Raw genomic sequence first — 23,041 nt, forward strand, 5'->3', positions numbered from 1 at the left:
TGCATGCAGGCGCTTACAGTTTGAATGGTGAAGGGATCATTGCACATCAAGCTTTACTTCATGCTTTACTTAATGAGTTAAAAATTGAGCAATATTTGATATTGCTCCTTTTTGTATTAACTAAATGAGTCAAGAATTTTTTGTGTGATTACAGGTGGTATCATAATTCTGAATTAAATTTGATGATCATTTAAAATTGATGTTTTCAAGTAGAATTTCAGTAAAATTTTAACTACTTGAGTTTTGCAATTTAAACATAAGAATCAAAGTACTTGTACAATTTGGTATTCTGATTTTGTAAAATTTTTTACTAATTATTAAAATTGTCTCCATGTTAAATGTACCATTGTTTTGAGATTCCGGATTTTTTAGACAATTGTCATTAATGAGCTTTACATTCATGTTTTGTGCTTTGAAGTTTGATTAGTTTCCAAATTATCTTCTCCTGATAAGAATTGTTTGTTTTTATATGTTTTGTGTTTTTTTTAAATAGATTGGTGTGGCATGGTGACTCAGTGGTTAGCACTGCTGCCTCACAGCACCAGAGACCTGGTTCAATTCCACCCTTGGGCGACTGTCAGTGTGGTGTTTGCACATTCTCCCTGTGTCTGCGTGGGTTTCTTCTGGGTGCTCCGGTTTCCTCCCACTGTCCAAAAATGTGCAGGCTAAGTGGATTGGCCATGCTAAATTGCCCGTAGTGTTCAGGGGTGTGTAGATTAGGTGGGTCATATGGGGATAGGTCAGGGTGGGATCCTCTGATGGTTGGTGTGGATTGGACTTGTTGGGCCAAAGGGCCTGTTTCCCACCCTGCAGGGACTCTTTGATTCTATAATTAAACTTTTTTTTGCATCACTTTATCTTTAACTCCAAAAGTTAGATTTTGTTTCTAAACAGCTTTTGGAATAAGAATAGTTCCTCTCTCTTTTGCTTGCATGAAGTCTGTGAAGTACTACATCTATTGTTTTAGCACTGTTGTGGCCTCGTGTGTCTGCATTATTTATTGCTCCACCTTCAGTAGCTGTTTGTTTCACTGTTAGATCTTAAACTCTATGATTCCATTGCTAATTCTCTTTGTCTTTCTGTTGCTGTCCTTTTACGTGAGTGTATTAAAATCTACCTTTTCAACCAAGCTTTTGGTCATCTGTTCTAACATTTCTATGAAACACTTTGTTCAAGGCACTAAATGAATGCATGATATTAGTGTAACATATTTTGACCCAAATAATTACACTCAATTTGTTTATTTAAGGAGTGCCTTTTAGTTACTGTGCAAATGAAGATGAGTCCAATTTTGAATACTTGGATTATATAGGAATTCTATTTGACAGTTTATAAAATACTGAATAAATCTATCTTAGACTTATTGTCAATGCTATTAAACAAGGCTAAGATGTGGGGAAATTTATTTTACAGGGTTGCACGGAAGGACTACATTACTGCTAAGTATATAGAACGAAAATTTTCAAGGAAGAAGTGTACCGACAATACAGCCAAACTTAGCTGTCTATGTGATGCAATCAAGTCAAGAGACATTTTCGCGTTAATTCAGGTGTATGCTGATGGTGTAGATCTCACTGACCCAATTCCTTTGGCAAATGGACATGTAAGTCTAATTTTAAAATATCATTACTATTTGAAGAAAGTTGTAATTAGAGGGCATGTTTGCTTGATTTGAGAAATTTGAATTCGCTCAGAGAAAACTATATGGAATCATGTATTGACGAATACTAAGGAAAGAGATTCCCAACTCAGTACGGAGAGGTGCCAGTTTAAAAACAATTTTAAGATAACTTCTGATACCATCGGACTTGTCCCTAAGTTCGTTGATGCTTGCACACCCTAATCTGGATGGAAGTTGAAATGAGAGGGGTACATGTGGGAAGTCCAGTTTGCCAAACCCAACAACAGCAAGCTGAAAGTTACCACTTCCTCCATTTCGTATTCCTTTCTGAACAGTTCCTGTTGATGGTGATATTTGAGCAACTTGATTATAAGTGTGACATACTTTGCAAATAGCAAGGCCTATTACAGATTTGAGGTAGATTTCATTATTATTCATTCTAAACTAGGTTATTTGATTGAGAATTACAAAGATGTGACTATCTTGTTTACCCTACTTGAATATTTAAAAAATGCTGTCCAGATTTGAAGACTGCACCGAAGTGTCTAAAAATTATAACTATCAGCAATTAGAATGTAAATAAGCTGTACTTTTGTTTTCCAATCATACCCATTTGGTGTCACCCAAGATACTTAAGAGAATCCCAGCATGTGGGAATTTTAAGCATAAACCATACTGCTTTTTAGCTGATAGCAAATGCAGACAGCATTTCTGAATTTGTTATAATTAATCAATAATTCTTGAAACTTTGGCACTCAAAGATACGCTTTGTTACATATAACTAGTCAGAATTTGCACTCACTTCCTTAATAAGTACCTTATACAGGAACTGATGATTACTGATAAATAAGTCTCAGTGTTAGTTCTGTGGGTCAGCTATCAATAAGCTGCAGTCTGATGTATCAAAAGATAGTTAATTATTGGGAAATCAGCTGCTGAGCTATTTATATTGCACAAAAATAGGTTTGTGCTCTGTGTTAAGCTAGTGATTTTCTAAAAGTCATTACTGCATGCACAGTAAAATACATTGCTATATTTTCTTAGTTGACTGTCGGTGATGCAAATTCAAAGATTAACCAGTGTTTCACAGTTCTTCAAAAGCTCATTTGAAATTTTTCCTACATATTTAAATACTTGGACATTGATTTTCATCTCTCTGTATACTTCTAGGAACAAGGTGAAACTGCGCTACATCTTGCTGTAAGATTGGTGGACAGAACATCACTTCATGTAGTTGACTTTTTAGTACAAAACAGGTCAGCATTTCATAATGATATTGTGTTTATTTAATAAGCAAGTAGCTATGATGAGGCTATTTTGATAGTATAGTCATTTGGGTCTACGGTCTGCAGAAAATTCATCCTATAACTTATTGGTTGCTGTAATCCTGATTTGTGGGTGCAAACGCAGTTGGTAGTCACAATCTTACTCAACGGTTTGTATCTTTAACGAGCATGTCCAATCTGAGAATTTCTAAGAAATTGATGACGACTTACCAACTAGATGAGGGCAGGTGTTGTGAACAGGAAAGGATGAAATGAATAATAATGAAATGTTTGTCTCAAATTAACAAATTCTTGTAACCTAATCCTACAAAAATTATAATCTTGTTGATATTCCAGACATTCTTTTAGATTTTGTTTTATATTCGTTGCACTTTCGTTTTAGCAATGTAAACAAGTGTTGCATGTAGTTCAAATGCTTGAATGTCATCTTTTGAAATGTAATCCTGTATATGAATTGTCAATGTTTGGTCCAACAGTGGGAATCTTGACAAACAGACAACCAAAGGCAGTACAGCATTGCACTACTGCTGTCTAAATGATAATGTGGAATGTCTTAAGTTGCTTTTGAGGGGCAAAGCTTCCATTGAGATAGGTATGTTAATTTAAAATCATGTCTCCTTTATTATTGAAAAATCTCATCTGTGATGACTAGGGCATGCTTTGAAGTCCATATGTAAAAACCAAAGGTGTTGCAGATACACAGAAGGTTATTTCAGAATTTGAAAGGAATAAGGTAACTGGTTTAGATATACACTTCTCAGAATTAGAAAATAAAACTAGGCCAATGAAAATTGAGAGTAGAACAAAATCTCTCAAATACTCAAATATTTAACATTAAATGTGACACGTTGGGCTCAATCTCACCATATACAGTTTTACATGTGGCTCAATGACTACTTGCAACAAACAGTTTCTAAATGGTTATTCTGTTATGTTAAGTTTTCATTTGTTATGAATTTCTATTAATATTATTTGGTCTATAATTCATTGAATAAACACCACAATAGACTTCAAATGAATAATGTTATGAAGAAAGAGTTGATACTATTTAAGCTTTTTAACTGGTCTAGAGGAATTTAATGATGGTCTTAAAAATTATGAAAGGTTGTGCAATACAAGTGTGTTCCCATTAATTGATAACAAATTACATGGAGGATTTATCACTAGAAGAATGAAGGGGAACTTTTTTTAGCCAGTTATTAGGGCACAGAATTCATCATAAGGAAGGGAAGACTATGAAAGGTGAAGGGAGGGCAGAAAACTGAGTTTGATGGAGACCTCTTCACTTGAGGTGATACAGGCATAATGGCCGGATTGCCTTGCTTTTTCAGTGATCGCTATAGACACCTTTAAAAACCTCATCATTCTGAAACCAATTTTAAAACATCAGGCTAACATTTACACATTTGTAGTTGCATTCCTCCCCAAAACACTCCTCAATAACGTGTATCTACCTCATTCCTGTTTTTTGTTATATTTGATTTGTTTACAAGAATATTACAGTGAGATTATCCAAATTTTGGAGCTGAAAATGTAAAGTGGATACTTTGCTCAAGTCCACATCAGTTTTTGAAACCATAAAGAGGTCAAGTTAATGCAAAATCCAAATGCAAGTATATTTTGTTAAAAGCTCATCCTAACCAGTACACAAGATATAAACACAGAATGCTGGAGAAATTCAGTAGGTTTACAGCATCTGTAGACAGAGAAAGATTTAATGTATTGAGTCCAGTGTGACACTTCTTTTTCTTAAAAATAACATTAGAACATAAGATATATCTGAGTTGGACACCCAGTGAAATGTTGCGAAAGCATATTCACTTTAGAAACCCTGATCCGAACTAAGTATAGCGTAATTACATTGAAACAAATTAGAGAATACCGAGTATAAAAGCATGTTTGACATATATTTAGACCATGCTTGGCTTCCAACTTTACCTGGCAGGGTTTTCTAAATGTAAAATCTACAGGATTGGTAAACTCTGTTGGCTGTGTTCCTGCTTTGTGAAACACAGAATTGCCAACAATAAAGGTTCAATACCTGCAATGGCTGAGGTTCCCATGAAAGATTCTCCTTTTCAACCTCTTCCCTCACCTGAGGTGCGGTGCCGCTCAGGTTAAACCATCAGCTGTCCCTGTCTGAGATAGCAGCCCTATGGTCCTTTGGGACTGTGGTGACTTTACCTTTATTTGAATACTCCACATCTAAAACGAAAGTTCTTTTTAATTGTAATGGAAGCTTTGAAAACTGAATTATGTCTGTAATCTAAGAAGGTATTATATTGAATCAAAAAACATTTAACAGATTGCGGTTTTATTTTCAGCCAATGAAGGAGGCGAAACTCCACTTGATATAGCCAAACGCTTAAAGCACACTCAGTGTGAAGAGGTGGTACGTCTCTGCATACAGTTTTTTTTAAAAAGATGAATAATAAGATCCACACTTGCATGTATATGTTTTTAAGTGGTGATTCTGTTTTTTTTAAGCTTATACAGTCATTATCAGGCAAGTTTAATGCTCATGTCCATGTGGAATATGAATGGAGATTGCATCATGAAGATTTAGACGAAAGTGATGATGATATTGAAGACAAGGTAGGAATGTAACATATATTAGCATCATTGTTGACTATAATTTTTTTGCAATTGGATATCTTCAATCTCATTTGTCACCTTACGCAATAATAATTGATCAATTATGTTGAGTCCTGATGTTCAAGTTCATTCAATTCATGAATCTGCTCACTGTATTTACTGTGATATGTACTGTTTTTAAGAAATGAGATGGTATTTGTCCAAGATCTGGAGCTTGAGTGTAGGGATCCAGTAAATCAGGTTTGTAGTAACTGCTTGAGATTTTTAGATGTGTGCTCTGAATTTACATTTAATTGTCTTTTCTTGTAGTTCATTATTATTTCACCCTTTTACACTTGCTTCAAGTCCATCCTTTGGCATTATTGTACTTTCATTTTGCCATCATTTAATTTATGTAATTTGCTATTACAGTACCTTTCAAATTGTTTAATTTGTGTTAATACATGATGAGTAATTTAAGTTTTGCATAATTGGCTATTTTGCCTGGCAAGTGGCAAATAGAGGGGAGGGAGGCAGAAAACAGAAAATTAAAAGTTATTTAGCTTGACTTCTGTAATGGGGAATGTGTTAGAACCAATCATTAAACAAGGTATAGTTATGTACTCAGAACAATTCAAGATAGTCCGGAAGAGTCAACATGTTTTTGTCAAATAGAAGTCTTGTTTAACCAATTTACTACAGTCATTTGAAGGATTAACACCTGCTGTGGATAAAGGGGAGCTTGTAGATATACCTACTTGGAGTTCCAGAAGGTATCTGATAAGCTGCCACATCGTAGATTATTGCACTGTTAGACTTTTTTTTGATTCATTCACAGGATATAGATGTTACTGGCTGGGCCATCAAAGTAGATGGTGGTGAGTTGCTTTCTTAAACCAGAGAGGGCCAGTTGGTGTAGGTAGACCACAGTGCCGTTAGGGAGGGGATTCTGGGATTTTGACCCAACAACATTGAGGTAATGGTGAATTATTTCAAAGTCTGAATGGTGAGAAACTTGGAGAAAAACTTGAGGCGGTGGTGTTCCCATGTATCTGCTGCCCTTGTCCTTTCAGTTGGAAATGGTCAGGCCCCAAAATGACCTTCCATATCAAGCAGATGTTCACCTGCACATCTGCTAACGTGGTATATTGTATCCATTGTACCCGGTGTGGCTACCTCTACATTGGGTAAACCAAGCAGAGGCTTGGGGACCGCTTTGCAGAACACCTCCGCTCGGTTCGCGACAAACAGCTGCACCTCCCAGTCGCGAACCATTTCAGCTCCCCTTCCCATTCCTCAGATGACATGCCCATCATGGACCTCCTGCAGTGCCACAATGATGCCCCCCGAAGGTTGCAAGAACAGCAACTCATATTCCGCTTGGGAACCCTGCAGCCCAATGGTATCAATGTGGCCCTCACGAGCTTCAAAATCTCCCCTTCCCCCACTGCATCCCAAAACCAGCCCAAGTCATCTCCTCCCCCCACTGCATCCCAAAACCAGCCCAGCCTGTGTCTGCTTCCCTAACCTGTTCTTCCTCTCACCCGTCCCTTCCAACCACCTCATGCCGCACCTCCATTTCCTACCTACCACCTCATCCCGCCTCCTTGACCTGCCCATTTTCCCTGGACTGACCTATCCCCTCCCTACCTCCTCACCACCTATCTTGTTTTCTCTCCATCTTCGGTCCGCCTCCCCCTCTCTCCCTATTTATTCCAGTTCCCTCTCCCCATCCCCCTCTCTGATGAAGGGTCTAGGCCCAAAACGTCAGCTTTTATGCTCCTGAGATGCTGCTTGGCCTGCTGTGTTCATCCAGCTCCACACTTTGTTATATTGGTTTGAAATGTGCTGTCTGAGGAAATTTGGCTAGTTAACACAGTGTATCTTGGACATAGTACATGCTGCTGCTGCAGAGCATAGGTGATGGAGGAAATGAATGCTTGTGGATGCAGTATTAATCAAGCAGTCCGCATCATCCTGAATAGTTTCAAGCTTCTTGAGTGTTATTGGGCAAGTGGGGAAGGATTTCATCCCTCTCCTAATTTGTGCCTTCTAGGTGGTGGATAGGCTTCAGCAGTCAGCAGGTGAGTTACTTGCTGCAAGATCTTTAGTCTGCAGCACATTATTTTTCTGATTAGTCCAGTTCAGTTTGTGGTCAACGGTATCCCTGAGGATGTTGACAGTGGGGTATTCAGCAATGGTGATTCATTAAATGTCAAGGGGCATGGAGATGATTGATTGTTACCTAGCACATGTGGCATGAATATCATTTGCTATTTGCAGTTGATCCCTGCAGTGGCCAGTGACTAGTGGGCTGGAAGGGGAGGGGCAGCTTTGTTGCATTCTGGGTGGGTTCTGAAGGCAGTCATAGCCTCTCTGAGAGATGTTGTGAGGCGGTGTCTTGAGTGGGTGCGTTGGAGGCTGGTGGTCTCCTTGATAAAGACGTCTGATAACAGAGCGGCAGGCGGATAAGTCCACCATTTGGATGGCTGTGAATAATCTCAAGCCTGAGGGATGGAAAGATAATGCTCCAAAGTGACACCACTTGAGTCAGAGAAGGTACAGCACTGTCATAAACAGTGTTAGTATGTGTTTCATGATTCTGAGCAAAGTTTTAGCTTTTAATCAGTGGTCCTCCTCCTATGACTTTTTTGACTTCCTCCAAACCTATCCATGCAGCAAATGTAATCATCAGCTATTAGTTCTTACCTCTAGGCACATCGTTATTACCTAAGGTGTTGTATTAGTGTCAGATCGCTTCCATTTCCCAACAATGTTTACTCTTGCTTTTTGATCTCTCTTCTATAGCCTTTATCTCTGTCCATTACGTTTCTGCATTTCATGTTCATTCATTTCCTGTTACTATCTTTGTTGCATTGCTGTATCTTATTCATTCCCGTTGGAAGAAACCATTGACTGTGTGACATGGCACCCTCTCCTCCAGTAAAGGACATCTTTACTTTTGATGTCTGGATATCATCCAGGATTATACTGATGAAATAATTCCTTTATTGGCCTGTTGAGTAGTCTTGCAGTTATGATCCCTCTGGGCTGGCCATATTAACAAGTTTAACCCTCCCAAATCAAAGCTCAAGCAAGTATTTTAGGAACCCAGCTTTAAACTGCCATCTTCTGATTGTGACAGACTGAAATTTATGATATATCCATCATATTTCATTTTAATCAACATGCCAGATATTCCAGGACAATTCATCATTGATAAAAAGAGTGTAATGCACATTGATTCATCTGGTATTGTCAGCTCTAATGTCCAATTAAAGTTCTTAACAAATTTTAATAAACATATTTTTTCAGCAATCCAGTCCCAATAGACCTATCAGCTTCTATCAATTATCATACCAATCAGGAGCAAACCAACTTCAGCCTCCAACCCCTCTTGCAGTCCTGCCAAGAGATTCAGCCAACTGCATTAAAGATAAACAGCGATCATTCATTCCAAGTATGCTGCATAATGAAACATATGGAACTGTACTAAGCTCCAGTGCCCCCCCTCCTGTAACTGATGCTCCTCCACTTCCACCTCGGAACACGAGTAAAGGTGAGCCACACGCATATTTGATCTGTGTTGGTGCTTTGTGACTACTTAAGGTCTGGATGTCAACTTTCTTGTGGTCGGTTTTGCAGTAATTTTAAACACTTGTTTTCCTTTTATTGGTAAAGAGCTCTGCAAATGCACAGGACTGAATTTTAGTATGAAGGCACAAGGTGGGATAGCACTGGTGAAATTGACATTGCTTTTGGAAGTCAGTTCCATTCCATTGATTTTCAAGTTTCATTTAACATATTAGGGATCCTTGGGAGATGCAGGCTTTCAGTTGCAATGTGTTGATTGCTCAATTGATGTATGTTAAGTGTTTTTTCTTAGTTTAGTGCCAGGTCCATGGGTTTCACATTTTTCCTGAAACTTGCCAGTGAAATTAAGGCTAGAATACATTATATTTCAGAGGCTTGATCATTTTCTGAGGCCGGTGCAGTAGAGGAAAATACATAGCATATTTATCTACTGTCAGGAAAGATTTTCATAGAATGCTTACAGAGAATTAACTTTCTATATGTTGGAGGCATTTTCCATGCTTTGGAATTTGATCTATCACATCAGTATGGGTACTGTTTATGCTGCCTTAAACTGGACCTCTGATAAGAATGAATAACATTTGGAAGCTTTCTGGTCACCTGCTTCTAGCTGGACAGGGAGAGTGGAGCCATAGAAAGCTGCATCTTCCAGAAGGTAATATTCAATGCCCCAGGTTTCCAGGCAGAGGATCAGTTTACTCAGCATGTTGACACACCAGTCTCTACAAGCTTAAGGCCTTGGTTTTGGTGGTGGCAAATATTTCTGACCAGCTATGTGAGCTATGCTGACCTGATTGCCAAATTTTGCCAGTGTATATTGCAAAGTCATCGATGTAATCTACTTTGTTTTTTGTCTACGAAGTCTTTCAGGGCTCTGCTGGAGACATGCACCAAATCTCTGGCTCAGCAGTCCAAAGATGCATAATAGAAGTAACTAATGGCTTTGATAACAAGGTGTAGAGCTGGATGAAGACGACAGGGCAGGCAGCATCAGAGGAGCAGGAAGGCTGACATTTCGGGCCCAGACCCTCCTTCAGAAATGGGGGAGGGGAAGGGGATTCTGAAATAAATAGGCAGAGAGGGGGAAGCAGATTGAAATGGATAGAGGAGAGAAGATAGGTGGAGAGGAGACAGACAGGTCAAAGAGGGGGGGATGGAGCCAGTAAGGGTAATATAGGTGGGGAGTTAAGGAGGAGATAGGTCAGTCCAGGGAGGATGGACAGGTCAAGGGGGCAGGATGAGATTAGTAGGAAGGAAATGGGGGTGGGGCTTGAGGTGGGAGGGGAGAATCAGTGGGAGGAAGGACAGGTAAGAGGGGGCAGGGACAAGCTGGGCTGGTTTTGGGATGCAGTGGAGGGAGGAGAGATTTTGAAGCTTGTGAAATCCACATTGATACCATTGGGCTGCAGGGTTCCCAAGCGGAATATGAGGTGCTGTTCCTGCAACCTATGGGTGGCATCGTTCTGGCACCGCAGGAGACCCAGGATGGACGTGTCGTCTGAGGAATGGGAGGGGGAGTTGAAATGGTTCGCGACTGGGAGGTGCAGTTGTTTATTGTGAACTGAGTATAGGTGTTCTGCAAAGCGGTCCCCAAGAAGGGACTAGGCCCAAAACATCAGCCGTCCTGCTCCTCTGATGCTGCTTGGCCTGCTGTGTTCATCCAGCTCTACACCTTTTCTGATTCTCCAGCATCTGCAGTTCCTACAATCTCTTTAATTAATGACTTGTTTGCTGGGCCAGCAATTCTGTTATCTTTGCCTTTGATTTTGCAGTCAGAATGAAAAGGCGCTTTGGTTTGCATCCCACAGGTGCAGTGCCTCTTCGGTAGCACAGAAAAAAGACAGTCATAAATCACTCAAACAACAAGACCATTCACTCCAAATATGCAGCTACAGAAATATCTTTCAGGTGCGCGCAAAATCTCAGGTAGCCCCGGAAGCAGAGTAGCTGGGTGGCAGCTGGGAGGTCTGCATATTCGCTTAAAACATGACTCCCAAGGAATAAGATCCACGAGTGGAACCATGAAATAACATATAACCATTGAGTGTATTATTGAAGTAGCCATCATCACGATGAAGTTGCCTTGACAGATCTGAATGCGGTCGTCAGTCCTCAACAAGTAAGGCCCCCAAACTGGCAGTTTATGCTTTGCTCTGAGAAACATTGCACAGGAATGAATGACTTGGGAGGCCTTAACAGTGACTTGCACCCCTTGCTGTCTCCTGGAATCAGGTCAAAAATAGCCTGGAAAACTTGTTGCTGATTACTACCAATCATTGTCCCTCAACTGATGCATTGATGCTCTTCTGATTTGAACACCAATTGGATGGAAGAATAAGGTTGTTAAGGTCACTTGCTGTGATTTAGAAAAGTTCAAAGTCCTTTATTAAGAGTTTCTGTGTAGCACCAGTATGTGTTAAATTGGCCTGAAGGAAATATCCACCAGGCAGTACCTGTCACAGGCTCAAAGGGAATTAACACAAAGGAAAAATGTACTTGATCTCTTCGTCACTATTTTGCCTGTTGCAGATGTGTTAGTCCACAAATGTATTGAGGATCTACCACCACATCATTCTTCCAGTCTAATCACAGAAGCGTAAGGGTGCTGGAGCAGGCTATTTGGCCCCTTGTGCCTGCATTGGCTTTTCAAATGAGCATCATTAATTCTGACTTCAAATTGAAACCACCTTAATTGCATGGTTTAGCACTATTACTGTGCTAAATATGATATATCTAGCAGTTCAAAACTGAGCATCATTAAGATTCTGTAGGCAACAAGAGCAGCAATGCTATATTCAACCACAATGTGTTATAATTGGAATTGTTGCCTGCACACACAGATCTTGATCATTAATATACATTAGGAAAAGCAAGAGTCTCTATTCCAATGCTTGGAGAATGCCGTTACAAATCTTCATGCAGCCTGTAAAATATCGTGTATTAATTATTGTTTCCTATCCCTCGTGAATTTTATATCCATGTTGACACTTTTTTTCATTCTGTGACCTTTAGCCTTTATGTCAAATCTGTTGTTTAGCACTGTCTCGATTGCCTTTTGAAATACATGTACACTAGATCAACAGCATTACTTAATGAATTTCTCTGTTACCTCTTCAATAAATTCCAATACATTAATTATACACTCTTTCCTCCTGGTACTTCCTAATCAACCCACCTTTGTTCATATTATGACTGATTCTATCCCAAATAACAATTTCTAGAAGTTTCCCCATCACTGAAGTTAAACTGATTGGTTTGTAATTGCTGGGCTTATCCTTGCAATCTGTTTTGAACAAGGGCAGAGTATTTCCAATTCTGCAACCTGTTGGCAACTTCCCTGTCTGTAAGGAAGGCTAAGAGATTATGTCTAAATATATCTTGAAATTTCCCTTCACTGATCAGTGTCGAATCAACTTTTTAAGCATTTGCTCTTTATCAGGTTTGGACCCTTCTGTTGGCAGAAATTCTTCCTTTGTTGCCATGGCCTGGATTCCATCTACCTCTTTGGTAAAGGCAGAAACAAAGCATTCATTTGATAACTCAGCTGTGCCCCATGCCTCCATATATAAATTTCTTTTTGATTCCTAATCAGCCCTACTCCTCCTCCTTGCCATCCTTTTACTATTTATATACTTTTGACTGTGTTAATCTCCAGTCTTTTCTCATCCTTCTCCACTTCTGTAATATACTTCTATCACCTTCCTTTGAACTTCCAGTATTCCTCTTGGTTCTGAACTGCATTTCTATCTGACACCTGTCATAAGCACATATTTTACATGTATTTCTTAATTTCTATCACCCTTTCCATCCAGGGAGCTCTGAATTTGTTTGACATACCTCTTCCTTTGTGCGGGACTATACCTTGACTGTGCCTAAACCATTTTCTGAAGATTGTTCACCGTTCAAATACTATTCTTCCCACTAATCCTTTGTTCTCATCTATCTGACCTAGCTATTCCCCAGTTAATTACTCTTACTCAGTTGATTGTTGTCATCCTAAACATTATGATACAATTATCCTCCACTGACACTTTATCTACTCGGCCCACTTTGTTTCCAAGAACTAGGACCAACAGTCATCCTTTCTTATTGAATCAGGTACTTACTACTGTAGAAATTTTTTTCCCAAACACTAACTAGGAATTTTGGTCCTCTCTGCCCTTTACACCATCACTGTCCCCGCCTCTATTCAGATAGTTGAAGATCCCCGTCATCAGTACACTACTGATTGCATTACTTGCTATTTCTGGAGCCATACCAAATATTAAAGATGTTTTTTTAAAGCTGCACATAGAATCCCAGCCTACCCAACATCAAAACTAAGGTTGATCGAAATCACAGGCCAAATTTCTGCACTAAACAGAATTATTCATTTCAAGTAATTAGACTATTGCTACAGGTAAACAGATACAAATAATTAGCATGCAACATAATTAGCTAAAACTCCAAAACCCTTATAAACACCCCCATACATAGATAAATGAATAGCGAAAATACAAAAACAAAAATTTCTGGCATAACCTAGCAAGTCTGGCAGCATCTTGGAGAGAAAGTAGACTTAACATTTTGGCTCCTATGACCCTCCTTCAGTTCAAATGTTAACTGTGATTTCTCTCTAGATGTTGCTTGACCTGCTGAGTTTTTACAGCATTTTCTGTTTCTGATTTCCAGCACCTGCAGTTCTTTTGGAATTTTTAGTTTAAGGAAAACAGATAATTGGCGGCGATAGAGAACTGAAAAGTCGGTTTAGCAGTTCTTGCTTTCTTGTTCAAATATTGAGACGATCTTTCTTCAGCTGGCCAGACCTCTGGTAGCTGCATTGGTTTGGTTTGTAAGAAACACAGAATGACAGACTCGTGTTATCAATTCAAAAGTCACAGCTTACAGCAACTACTGCAGGAAGGTAATTGTCTTTTTTTTCAGATTTAGCCTGAAATTATGATTACAGAGAACAGGCAGGCTCTGGGCTGAGAGAAGATCTGCACACTTAATTTTTGATTCTCTTGTTTCTAGTTCCAAGAAATTCAGCCACCCAATAACCAATCTCACAGTTGGCAAACAAAAAGTTTCTGTTATTGACAACTGTCACCAGTTCACAGATCAATCAACTTGTCAGTAAGAGCTTCATCAGTACGCAGTCGGATTGTGTACAAATTTGAACTTCAGTTTTTTGTTGCTTTTTCAAACAGTTGATCAGGTTACTTACTTTAAAAAGAGCAGCCCCTCTTTTGAATGCTTTTTAGACAGGATTTTTTCCAAATTTCAGTCCCCAGTTTTTAATAATCTGAAAATAAAGAAAAAGACCTGCAGTCCTTATGTGGCGAAATTAACAATACATAAAATTTTATAGCTAAGGTTGATGTGTAACATAGTGTGCGAGTAATTTATCTGCTTTTTGGTCTTAGTCCAATGTTCAGTTCCTGGTGTTCCAACTACGACGTCATCTGGTGTTTGGAAACCTGCATCATTTGGAATGGACACAACAAGCAGGCAGCGGTCTGCTTCAGACCCGCCAAACCTTCATCCACCTGTACCTCCCATCAGAGTAACATCAGCAACAGCAAGTATGTGTCTGGTTATTCATCTCTAATATTTTGATTGACTTCTGTCTTTGTCAATACCTATATATGAATTAAAACAATGTGTTTAATTAACGTGATTTCCCCATGTGTTGAATTATGCTATTGCTACTGATAGTGTGATCCAGCATCATACAAACATATTTGATTAGTTTTGAATTTGATAGTCTGCTATTCTGTAGAAATGAAAACTGAGTAGGAAGAAATTGATTTTATCACTGGATTTTATTTTAAACAGAAGCATTAAGTATGTGAAATGATCAACTGCAGACAAATATGTACAGTATGCTGGTAGCTGCTTCCTTATAATTTTTGTAGAAGGCAGTCATGTGTGTTCATTCTTTTTTTGGAAATCCAAAAGAAAACAACTGTATACTAAAAGAATGAGCCACAAAGTTTACAGCTTAAACTGAAAGAATTTTACATTACAAAAGCCAGAGGGCATGAATGCAAATAACTGTACTCTCCCTTAAATTATTAAAGATTTTTATGGTAGAGGGAACATAGATGCTTCTACTTAAAACCATCCTTCTTAATCCAAATCTCCCCTTTCACCCATTTTGATTTGTATCCCAAATAAACCTTAGTCAGGTACTCATCAGAAATTGGAAGATTAACCTCTTGGTCTGAGTACTGTTTCAAAGATTTGGATAAAAGTTGAGATTTCTTTGGCTATTTGTGAGGAACTTACTTCAACTCTCCTCTAGCCATGTCGAGGTTGTATATCCCCAGTCTACGCAGGTGTTGTTAGCAGCTTGAATGTACCAACCTTGGGTCAGATCTCTCCTGTTTTATTATTATTTAACTCTGGTGTCCTGTAACTAAAACTCTTCTGTGTTTCTCTTTGCTTGGTAATCCAAAGAAGTTCAATTCATTTGTTGACTGAAGGACTGAAAGCAAGAGGTTGATACACATTTAACCATTGCACAGAACTTTAAAATCCTGCTCAAAAGTGGCCTTCTTTAGCCAGCTGTTTTCACTCCCAACCTGCAAACTATAGAACTGCACCCAGGGACTCACTATCCCTGTTGAGATTTGATTAACACATTTTTCCCTGTTGTACACCTACTGAGCAGTTTTGCCACGGGATCAACTGCTTATCGCCATCTGCTTTTTACAAGGAACCTTCTTTCAGATTAAACTATTTCTTAATGAGGCAGCCACTCCAGCATGAAATGTAGGTTATTCTCTCTAAAAGCACAAAGGCTGGCACATTTACAAAGTAAAATGTTATGCACTTTTGAAGATACTGCTCTGAACAGTTATTTTTCAAGAACATATATAGTAATGTCTTAACCACAATTAGCTTTGGACTGAGCATCTTACTGGCAGCTTTAGCAGTCATTTTAAAAAAAAACACACAAAATTGTGTAAAAACAGAAAATTCTGCCAGCAGCACATTTATCATTCTCTGTGGAGAGAGAAGAACAGAGTCAACATTTCAGGCACTATGGCCAGTGTATAAATGTCAGCTGATTTTTAAATCTATGCCCCTCAGTACCAAGTAATGGTACTGGTATTCTGTCAAATTATTCTATATCAGTTGTATGTGACAATTGCTGTCCAATTTGTTATTTAAAAAGTAAGAATTTTGTTCTTTACTTTTCATATCCTGATCTTATTTGTCATGGTTGAAAAGATGAATCTTGAATTTTTTGCTTATGTATCAATTGCTTCATCATTCCTGACCTTACTACAATTCACTGCTTATGAAATTTTTAAAAATAAATATATAGTCACCATGTAAATCTTTTGAATTGGGTCTTCATCCTTACTAATACCCTCTTACCTCTTTGATCTGGATTGCACCAGATAATTGATATGTAAAATGAGAAGTTGTACAACTTCGGGCTAGCTTGGAATATATTTTTAACCATTTTGACTATTTTAGGACATTACACTAATAGTTGGGGATGAGGATTGTTTTCCTGGATTTTATTTTGCATTCAAATTATTTTTATCTTTCAGACCCTTCACCACCAACTCCAGTGGCAAAGACAAGCAGTGTTATTGAAGCAATGAGTCTGCAGGTGAAACAACCACCAGCCCAGCAACAGCAGCAAGGTCTTCCGCAGCAAATTATTCAGAATAAAAAGACATTGCCACCACCACTGCCACCACAGCCGCCTTTACGCATTTCACAGCAGAAATCAATAGCCAGGTAATAGATTTTTTCTTTTAATCTGTAGTTTGGATCTGTAATCTACTTCAGGTATACAAAACGTTCCTGGTAGTGCAGATCATAAGGATGGCTGAAAAGAGAGACATGTTGCTGAAACTTTTTGTTTTGCACCCATTGACATTATGGTTTGATTATGGTGTCAAGAGCTGTGATTATATTTGAGAGCTGTTTGATGGATTATGGATTTGTCCAGATTTGTTGGCTGCAGCAGATAAGTGGTCTTCCTCATTATATATAGTATCTTGTGACTTTCACGTGAGCTTTTTCATTGTTTCATTCTTGGTTTGAACTAGAAATGTGTTTATCAATATCAAATTCTGTGCCTTCTCCCATCTTCTAATATACTTTTTCTCTCATAACGATCAAGAATCATCACTGCGATTGTGGTACAAAAGTATATGAAAACGAAAAGTGGAAATCCGTAGTGAAAGATGGAAGAATTTATATTTGACTTCTCATTTATAGTGAATTTAATTAGTTCTCATTCATAGTCTATTTGTTCTATATAACATTTTTTTTGTTCAATGAATTTCAACAAAGTCTAGCTATCTTCATTGTCTAAGCTCCCTACTTCCTTTGCTTGAATAAACCTAATTAAAGTGAAATGATTGAGGAGCATTGATTCAAAATAATTGTAGAGAGTAACTGCAATAGAATAAGTTATTACACTCATTTTTCATTATCACCTGTTCACAGTTCTGATCGAACATCTACGGTTAAAAGAACATCCATGGTACCTGGATCTGTGCAATCACTACCATCAGGTGAGTAAATATTTTAATCAGAAGTTTGAGGAGATAGTGGCATAGTGATAATGTCGCAGAGTTTGTAATCCAGGACCAGGCCAATTAATATTCTGGGAACATGAATTCAAATCCCACCACAGGAGATGGTGGAATTTAAATTTAACCAATAAAAATGGGAATTGAAAGCTCGTTTCAATGATGGTGACATTAACGTCATCAAGTTTCAGAAAAAGCCCATCTGGTTCACAAATGCCCTTTTAAGAAATGAAATACACCATCCTTATCCAACCTGCCAACTCTAGGCCCACAGTAATGTTCTAATTGCTTCTGAAATGGCCGAGCATACCACTCGGTTCAAGGACAATTATTATGAATATGCAACGAATGCTGCATTCTATATTCTTGTCTTTTTTGTTATCCATAGTCCCTTTGATTAGAGAATGTCTCTATGCCTGTTTTGTTCACCTTTTGTGCTTAGCTGATTAGCTCATGACAAGTAAACTAAGTTTACTTTTTTTGTTTACCTCCTCAGTGAAACTCATTTCTAAACAAAATATTGGGATTTTTTTGTTCATCTTGAAAAAACTTCGAAATAGATGTGTGAAAATTATAATATATGATAATATTCTTATCGTGGAAATACTTGTGTTTTTGAGAGAGCTTTAAGTTAGATAGCACCATTAATCTGGTGTGATATAAAAAGATTTGGAAGTTTCCAGCTCCTTCAATTTTCTCAGCCCCAGGACCTCTCAGTAAAAGATCCTTAGCACAGTAACCTAAGCCCAAATATCTTCAACTGCTTCATTATTGACCCTCCAATGTAAGGTCAGAGGTGAGGATGTTCACAGATGGAGCTGAACATTGTGCAACCATTTGTGATACCTCCAGATACTGAAGCGGTCATGTCCATGTGCGACAAAACCTTGAGAGCACCCAGACTTGGGCTAATAAATGATAAATAACGTTTAATGCCATACAAGTGCCAGATAATAACCATCCCAAACAAGGGAGAATCTAGCCATCAGCACTTGTTCAGTAATATTATCGTTTGCTGAATCCCACACTATCAACATTCTAGGGATTACCATTGAGCAGAGACTGAAGTAGACCAGCCATCTAAACAGTTGGCTTCGTGAAAAGTCAGGGTGGAATTCTGTGTTGAATAACTCACCTCTCCTTCTACAATGCCTACCAGCTACGTAGTTCAAGTCAGGAGTGTAATGGAATACTCTCCATTCGCCTGGGAGCACATACTGGAAGCTTAGTACAGTCCAGGACAAAGCTGATCGCATCCACCACTGATACACATTGGCATCAGTGTGTACCATCTATTTGATGCACGGTAGTAACTTACCCAAGGCTCCATTTTACAGCATGCTCCAAACACATGTTTGCCCCCTTAGATACCGGGGAGGGAGAGGGTAAATGTATAGGTGTTGCAGGATAAGATGCTGTGGGACTGTGGGGGTTGGGGAGTGGTGTTGGGAGTGAAGAAAGAGTGGACCAGATGTCCCAGAGGTAATGGTCCCTGCGGAAGGCGGACAAGGGAAGAGAGAGAATGTGTCTGATGGTGGCATCTCGCTAGAGGTGACAGAAATGGCGGCTGTTGTTCTTTTGGATGTGGATGCTGGTGGAATGGAAGCGACAAGGGAATCCCTATCACTGTTGCAAGAGGGAAGAGAAGGCTGAGGTAGTGCAGGAAATGGGTCGAACCTGGTTGAGGCTCCAGTCGTCAGTGACGCTGGGGAATCCTCAGCTGGGGAAGAAATACTGGAAGTGTACTGAATTATCGCATTCTCTGTGATGTTTGAATAGTCAGTTGAGGGTGCGAGTGAGAAGGCTGTCTGCCACTAAGTTTTATTTAAGGCAAAGTTGTTTAAGTGATTTATGCTGTAAACAGAATATAACAATGATGAGCATTACATTTCAATTACTTAGTGTGTGCTTTTTACATTGATCATGCAGACTGCTTGATCAACTGATATACCCCAGGTCTCAGAGGTGCCGGTTAATAAAATGTTTGCTGTTTTTAACTTAGTCATAGCACTCTCATTTCTGGGTCAGATGTCATGGTTTAATTTGCAATCCATAGACTCTTCATAGGTTGATACTTCATGCAGTACCATCACAGTCCTGCAATGTGCAGTATTATAATCTGAGTGAAACATTGAACCATCCTCTAAATGATCAAATTGGCATTAGTCAGAACATCAGGGAAGTTCTTCCAATATCTTGGCCAACGTTTTATCCTCAACCAATAACAGCAAGACAGATCATCTTGTACTAATTCCTGTTTGTTGGATTATTCTATGTGTAAACTGACACATTATCCTACTGTATCTGAAACTGATTACACTGCAAAAATTACATGAAACATTTTGGGATCTTGAAATGGTGAAAAGTGCTATTTAATAACAAGTTTGTTGTGGACTCTTGCTAGAAAGCGTGATAAGAAAATTTAACATTGCTTCAATCATATTCAGAATTATCGTTCAGCATTTCACTGAGACTTGCTGTTTGTTCACATCCCAATAGGAGATGCTTTTGTGGGGCCAGATGCGGCACCAAAAAAACCAGGGCACACACCTAATTCAACAAATCTCAACAAAGCTCCTGCACCAATGCCACGAAAGTCTCAAATGGTACGACATATTGGACAACCACTAAAAAGCAAAATATTTCTTGGATTCTTAAAGATTTGAAAGGTTTTTGGTTTCATTCTACTCAAATTTATTCTTAAAAAGAAGCACAATTAGAACTTCAGCTACTTTAGTAGTTTAATTTTTATCACTATATTTCTCTGTGAAAAATGGAATGATTTGTACAACAGTTCTCATTATTTTGTTTAAGTTCTTGTAGTGTGCACATACATCTCAATTTTGTCTTCTATCTCATTTCTCGCCTCATTCAACCCATAGAGTCCATAATGAAGATTTTTAGTGTTTCAGTATGCTGTAAGCTACTTGAAATCTTTTGATTAAAAACCACCACTGACAATTGTAAGATCTATTTATTAGTGAAAGAAAATTTCAAGTGGAAAGTGTAATTTTAAGTATAGGCTTATACAGAGTCTTGGAAGTACCACCCTTCAGTGTGAGTGCAAATTAAATCAATACAAATTATACTGTAGAAAAAAGATTTAAGACCATCTTTGTCATAGGTGACTGAAACAAACAGGCTCAGTCAGAACAGATGGCAATTGAGTGAGTAAATTCATTCAGCTGTATCATTAATGGGGAGTTGGTTGATATTGTTTGTGTATATGTTGTATGCTGACAGCAAACTCTCTCCAGTAATGGTGGGTATTCCAAATATTAAGTTTTGCACAGGCCATTTTTGAGTCATACAATTAATTATTATTTTACTTGTGTACAGTCATGAGTGTTTGCTTTAAGATAGTGAAACCTTAAAGAAATATGGAATTTTTTAAAAGTCATCATCTATTCAGTCGATTTGGAACATTTACAGTTCTACTTGTATTTATGGTCTGTGCTGTTCCGTGAAACTTAACTTTTTTTGTTATTTTAGTTGAAGGCAAAACCAAGACGTGTGAAAGCAGTTTATAATTGCAATGCAGACAACCCCGACGAACTTACTTTCTCAGAGGGTGAGATTATTATTGTCGATGGTGAGGAAGATCCAGAATGGTGGGTAAGTTGATGTGCATAATTTTAATAACATAGTAAAAATTATGTTGAGGAATCATAAAATCACTTTCTAACTGACGTGAGCAAACATGTCAGATCTAAATTTAATTCTGTACTTTACCGTCAAAATATCAATTTGTCAAATAACATAGATTTCAACATATGTCGACCTGACAAAAAAGACAAGCCATCATCTTTTCTATACCAAAAATCATGCATTTCCATATATGTAGCAAATGAGCTACTTCCACCCAATATGGACACACACCACATGGGCACATGACAGCTATGGGATGCTATGCTATCCTTGCCTTTGTAGTTGGCTTCAATCTCGCACTTGGGGAAATCATGATTTACTTGCCTTAAACAATAAATCAGTGCAGGAGGATCAAGAAAAAGATACAGACTGTATTGCAAAGGTGATGTGTGGGAGTTTACAACACACCCACACAAATCAAACAATGATGAACAAATAGTCTTCCAATACAATGATTTCTAAGGGGTAGCATTTGCTAATTCATCAAAAGATTGTGCTACAGAGAGTTCAGTATTCTTGAAAAACTGGTGCAAGAATGGAAGAAGGAAACTATCCTGAAGACGTGCTCAAAACCAAAAATGCCATCAGAACAGGGATACTGACCTGATCTCGAGAAGCACATACTAAAATGAGTCCTCAACACCATTTGACTGTCACCAGAAATGCACTGCATATATATGCTTATTAGTCAGCCAAACCAACCTTTGAGCCCAGCAAATATTTCAGATCTGCTGTTAATATGTGTAGTTGTTTGATGGAACAAAACAGTCTCGTGTTCTGGCAGAAGATGATTTTTTTCTGAACAGTCAAAAGACTTCAACGACAAAATCACTGTTTTTCTGAGACTCATCATCAGAAAATAGCAAAAACAGAAGTACCCATGAGGTTATGTTGGCCACATGGATGAAACACTGTAAATTTCAAACATTGAAGAGAAATGGCTCAACAGATGTATGAAAATATCAGGACATGAAAAGATGAGATTCCATGTGGTACTAGCCTATGGAATAAAATTAAAACCTACGGTAATTTTCAAATGTTAAATCATTCTGAGCATTAAGTTCCCTACAGGACATTCTGTGCATGTTCTTGGGAATAGGGCAAAGTTATGGATCAATAGTGTAATGACATATGCATTTCTGGTGGCCTACGTAAACTACACAGCTTATTGATGTGGGACATGTTCAGATTCCATGGGTTTAATTTTACCAGAAATCAGTTATATGATCATTTTGGGCAGTTTAATGGAGGGTTTTTCTCGTTTTCCACATAGTTCTGCCGCTTGCTTCAGTGTATGCCTGTGTGGTACCACACTTGCACTACCTCACATTCACCAGCAGCAGAAATATTCAGCAATGCCAGGACTTCCTGGATTCCTGCCACCAGTACCATATTTAAATCCCTGGTGTGCACTAGGTCAAGTGCTGCCAGCCAGGAACTGCTCTCCAGTCACAGGGCCTAGCAAACTCCCTGGAGATAGTAAGTTGGCATCTTCCAAACCCACAACCAGTTCCATCTAGAAGGACAAGGGCTGCAGATACATGGAAACATCACCATCTGCAAGTTTCCCTCCAAACCACTCACCATCCTGACTTGGAAATATATCACCATTCCCTCACTGTCATTGCGTCAAATCCTGGAATTCCCTCCCTCAGGGCATTGACTTCAGCGGTTCAAAAAGCCAGATTACCACCACCTTCTTGAGGATAACTAGCATCCCCCACCCCAAAAAAAACCTAATCCCATGACTGAACAAAAAGCAGATCAAATCATGG

At 38.6% G+C, this 23,041-nt stretch overlaps 1 protein-coding gene across 3 annotated transcripts in view; it reads left to right on the plus strand.

Annotated features, from left to right (window-relative positions):
* The window catches only part of LOC125452475 (arf-GAP with SH3 domain, ANK repeat and PH domain-containing protein 2), a 162,134-nt gene that overhangs the window by 134,547 nt on the left and 4,546 nt on the right, over nucleotides 1–23,041 (plus strand). For 2 of the 3 annotated variants that reach the window (XM_059645605.1, XM_059645607.1), the window contains 11 exons: nucleotides 1,414–1,603; nucleotides 2,792–2,877; nucleotides 3,384–3,499; nucleotides 5,232–5,299; nucleotides 5,395–5,502; nucleotides 8,797–9,040; nucleotides 14,481–14,639; nucleotides 16,623–16,815; nucleotides 17,533–17,600; nucleotides 20,118–20,224; nucleotides 21,111–21,233. In XM_059645605.1, coding sequence (XP_059501588.1) covers nucleotides 1,414–1,603; nucleotides 2,792–2,877; nucleotides 3,384–3,499; nucleotides 5,232–5,299; nucleotides 5,395–5,502; nucleotides 8,797–9,040; nucleotides 14,481–14,639; nucleotides 16,623–16,815; nucleotides 17,533–17,600; nucleotides 20,118–20,224; nucleotides 21,111–21,233 — 1,462 coding nt within the window. Of the gene's footprint in view, nucleotides 1–1,413; nucleotides 1,604–2,791; nucleotides 2,878–3,383; nucleotides 3,500–5,231; nucleotides 5,300–5,394; nucleotides 5,503–8,796; nucleotides 9,041–14,480; nucleotides 14,640–16,622; nucleotides 16,816–17,532; nucleotides 17,601–20,117; nucleotides 20,288–21,110; nucleotides 21,234–23,041 lie in introns of those variants that run through there. The other variant, XM_059645606.1, reaches the window with a different exon arrangement.

Source organism: Stegostoma tigrinum, chromosome 4 (assembly GCF_030684315.1).
Source record: "Stegostoma tigrinum isolate sSteTig4 chromosome 4, sSteTig4.hap1, whole genome shotgun sequence".
Classification (NCBI taxonomy): domain Eukaryota; kingdom Metazoa; phylum Chordata; class Chondrichthyes; order Orectolobiformes; family Stegostomatidae; genus Stegostoma; species Stegostoma tigrinum.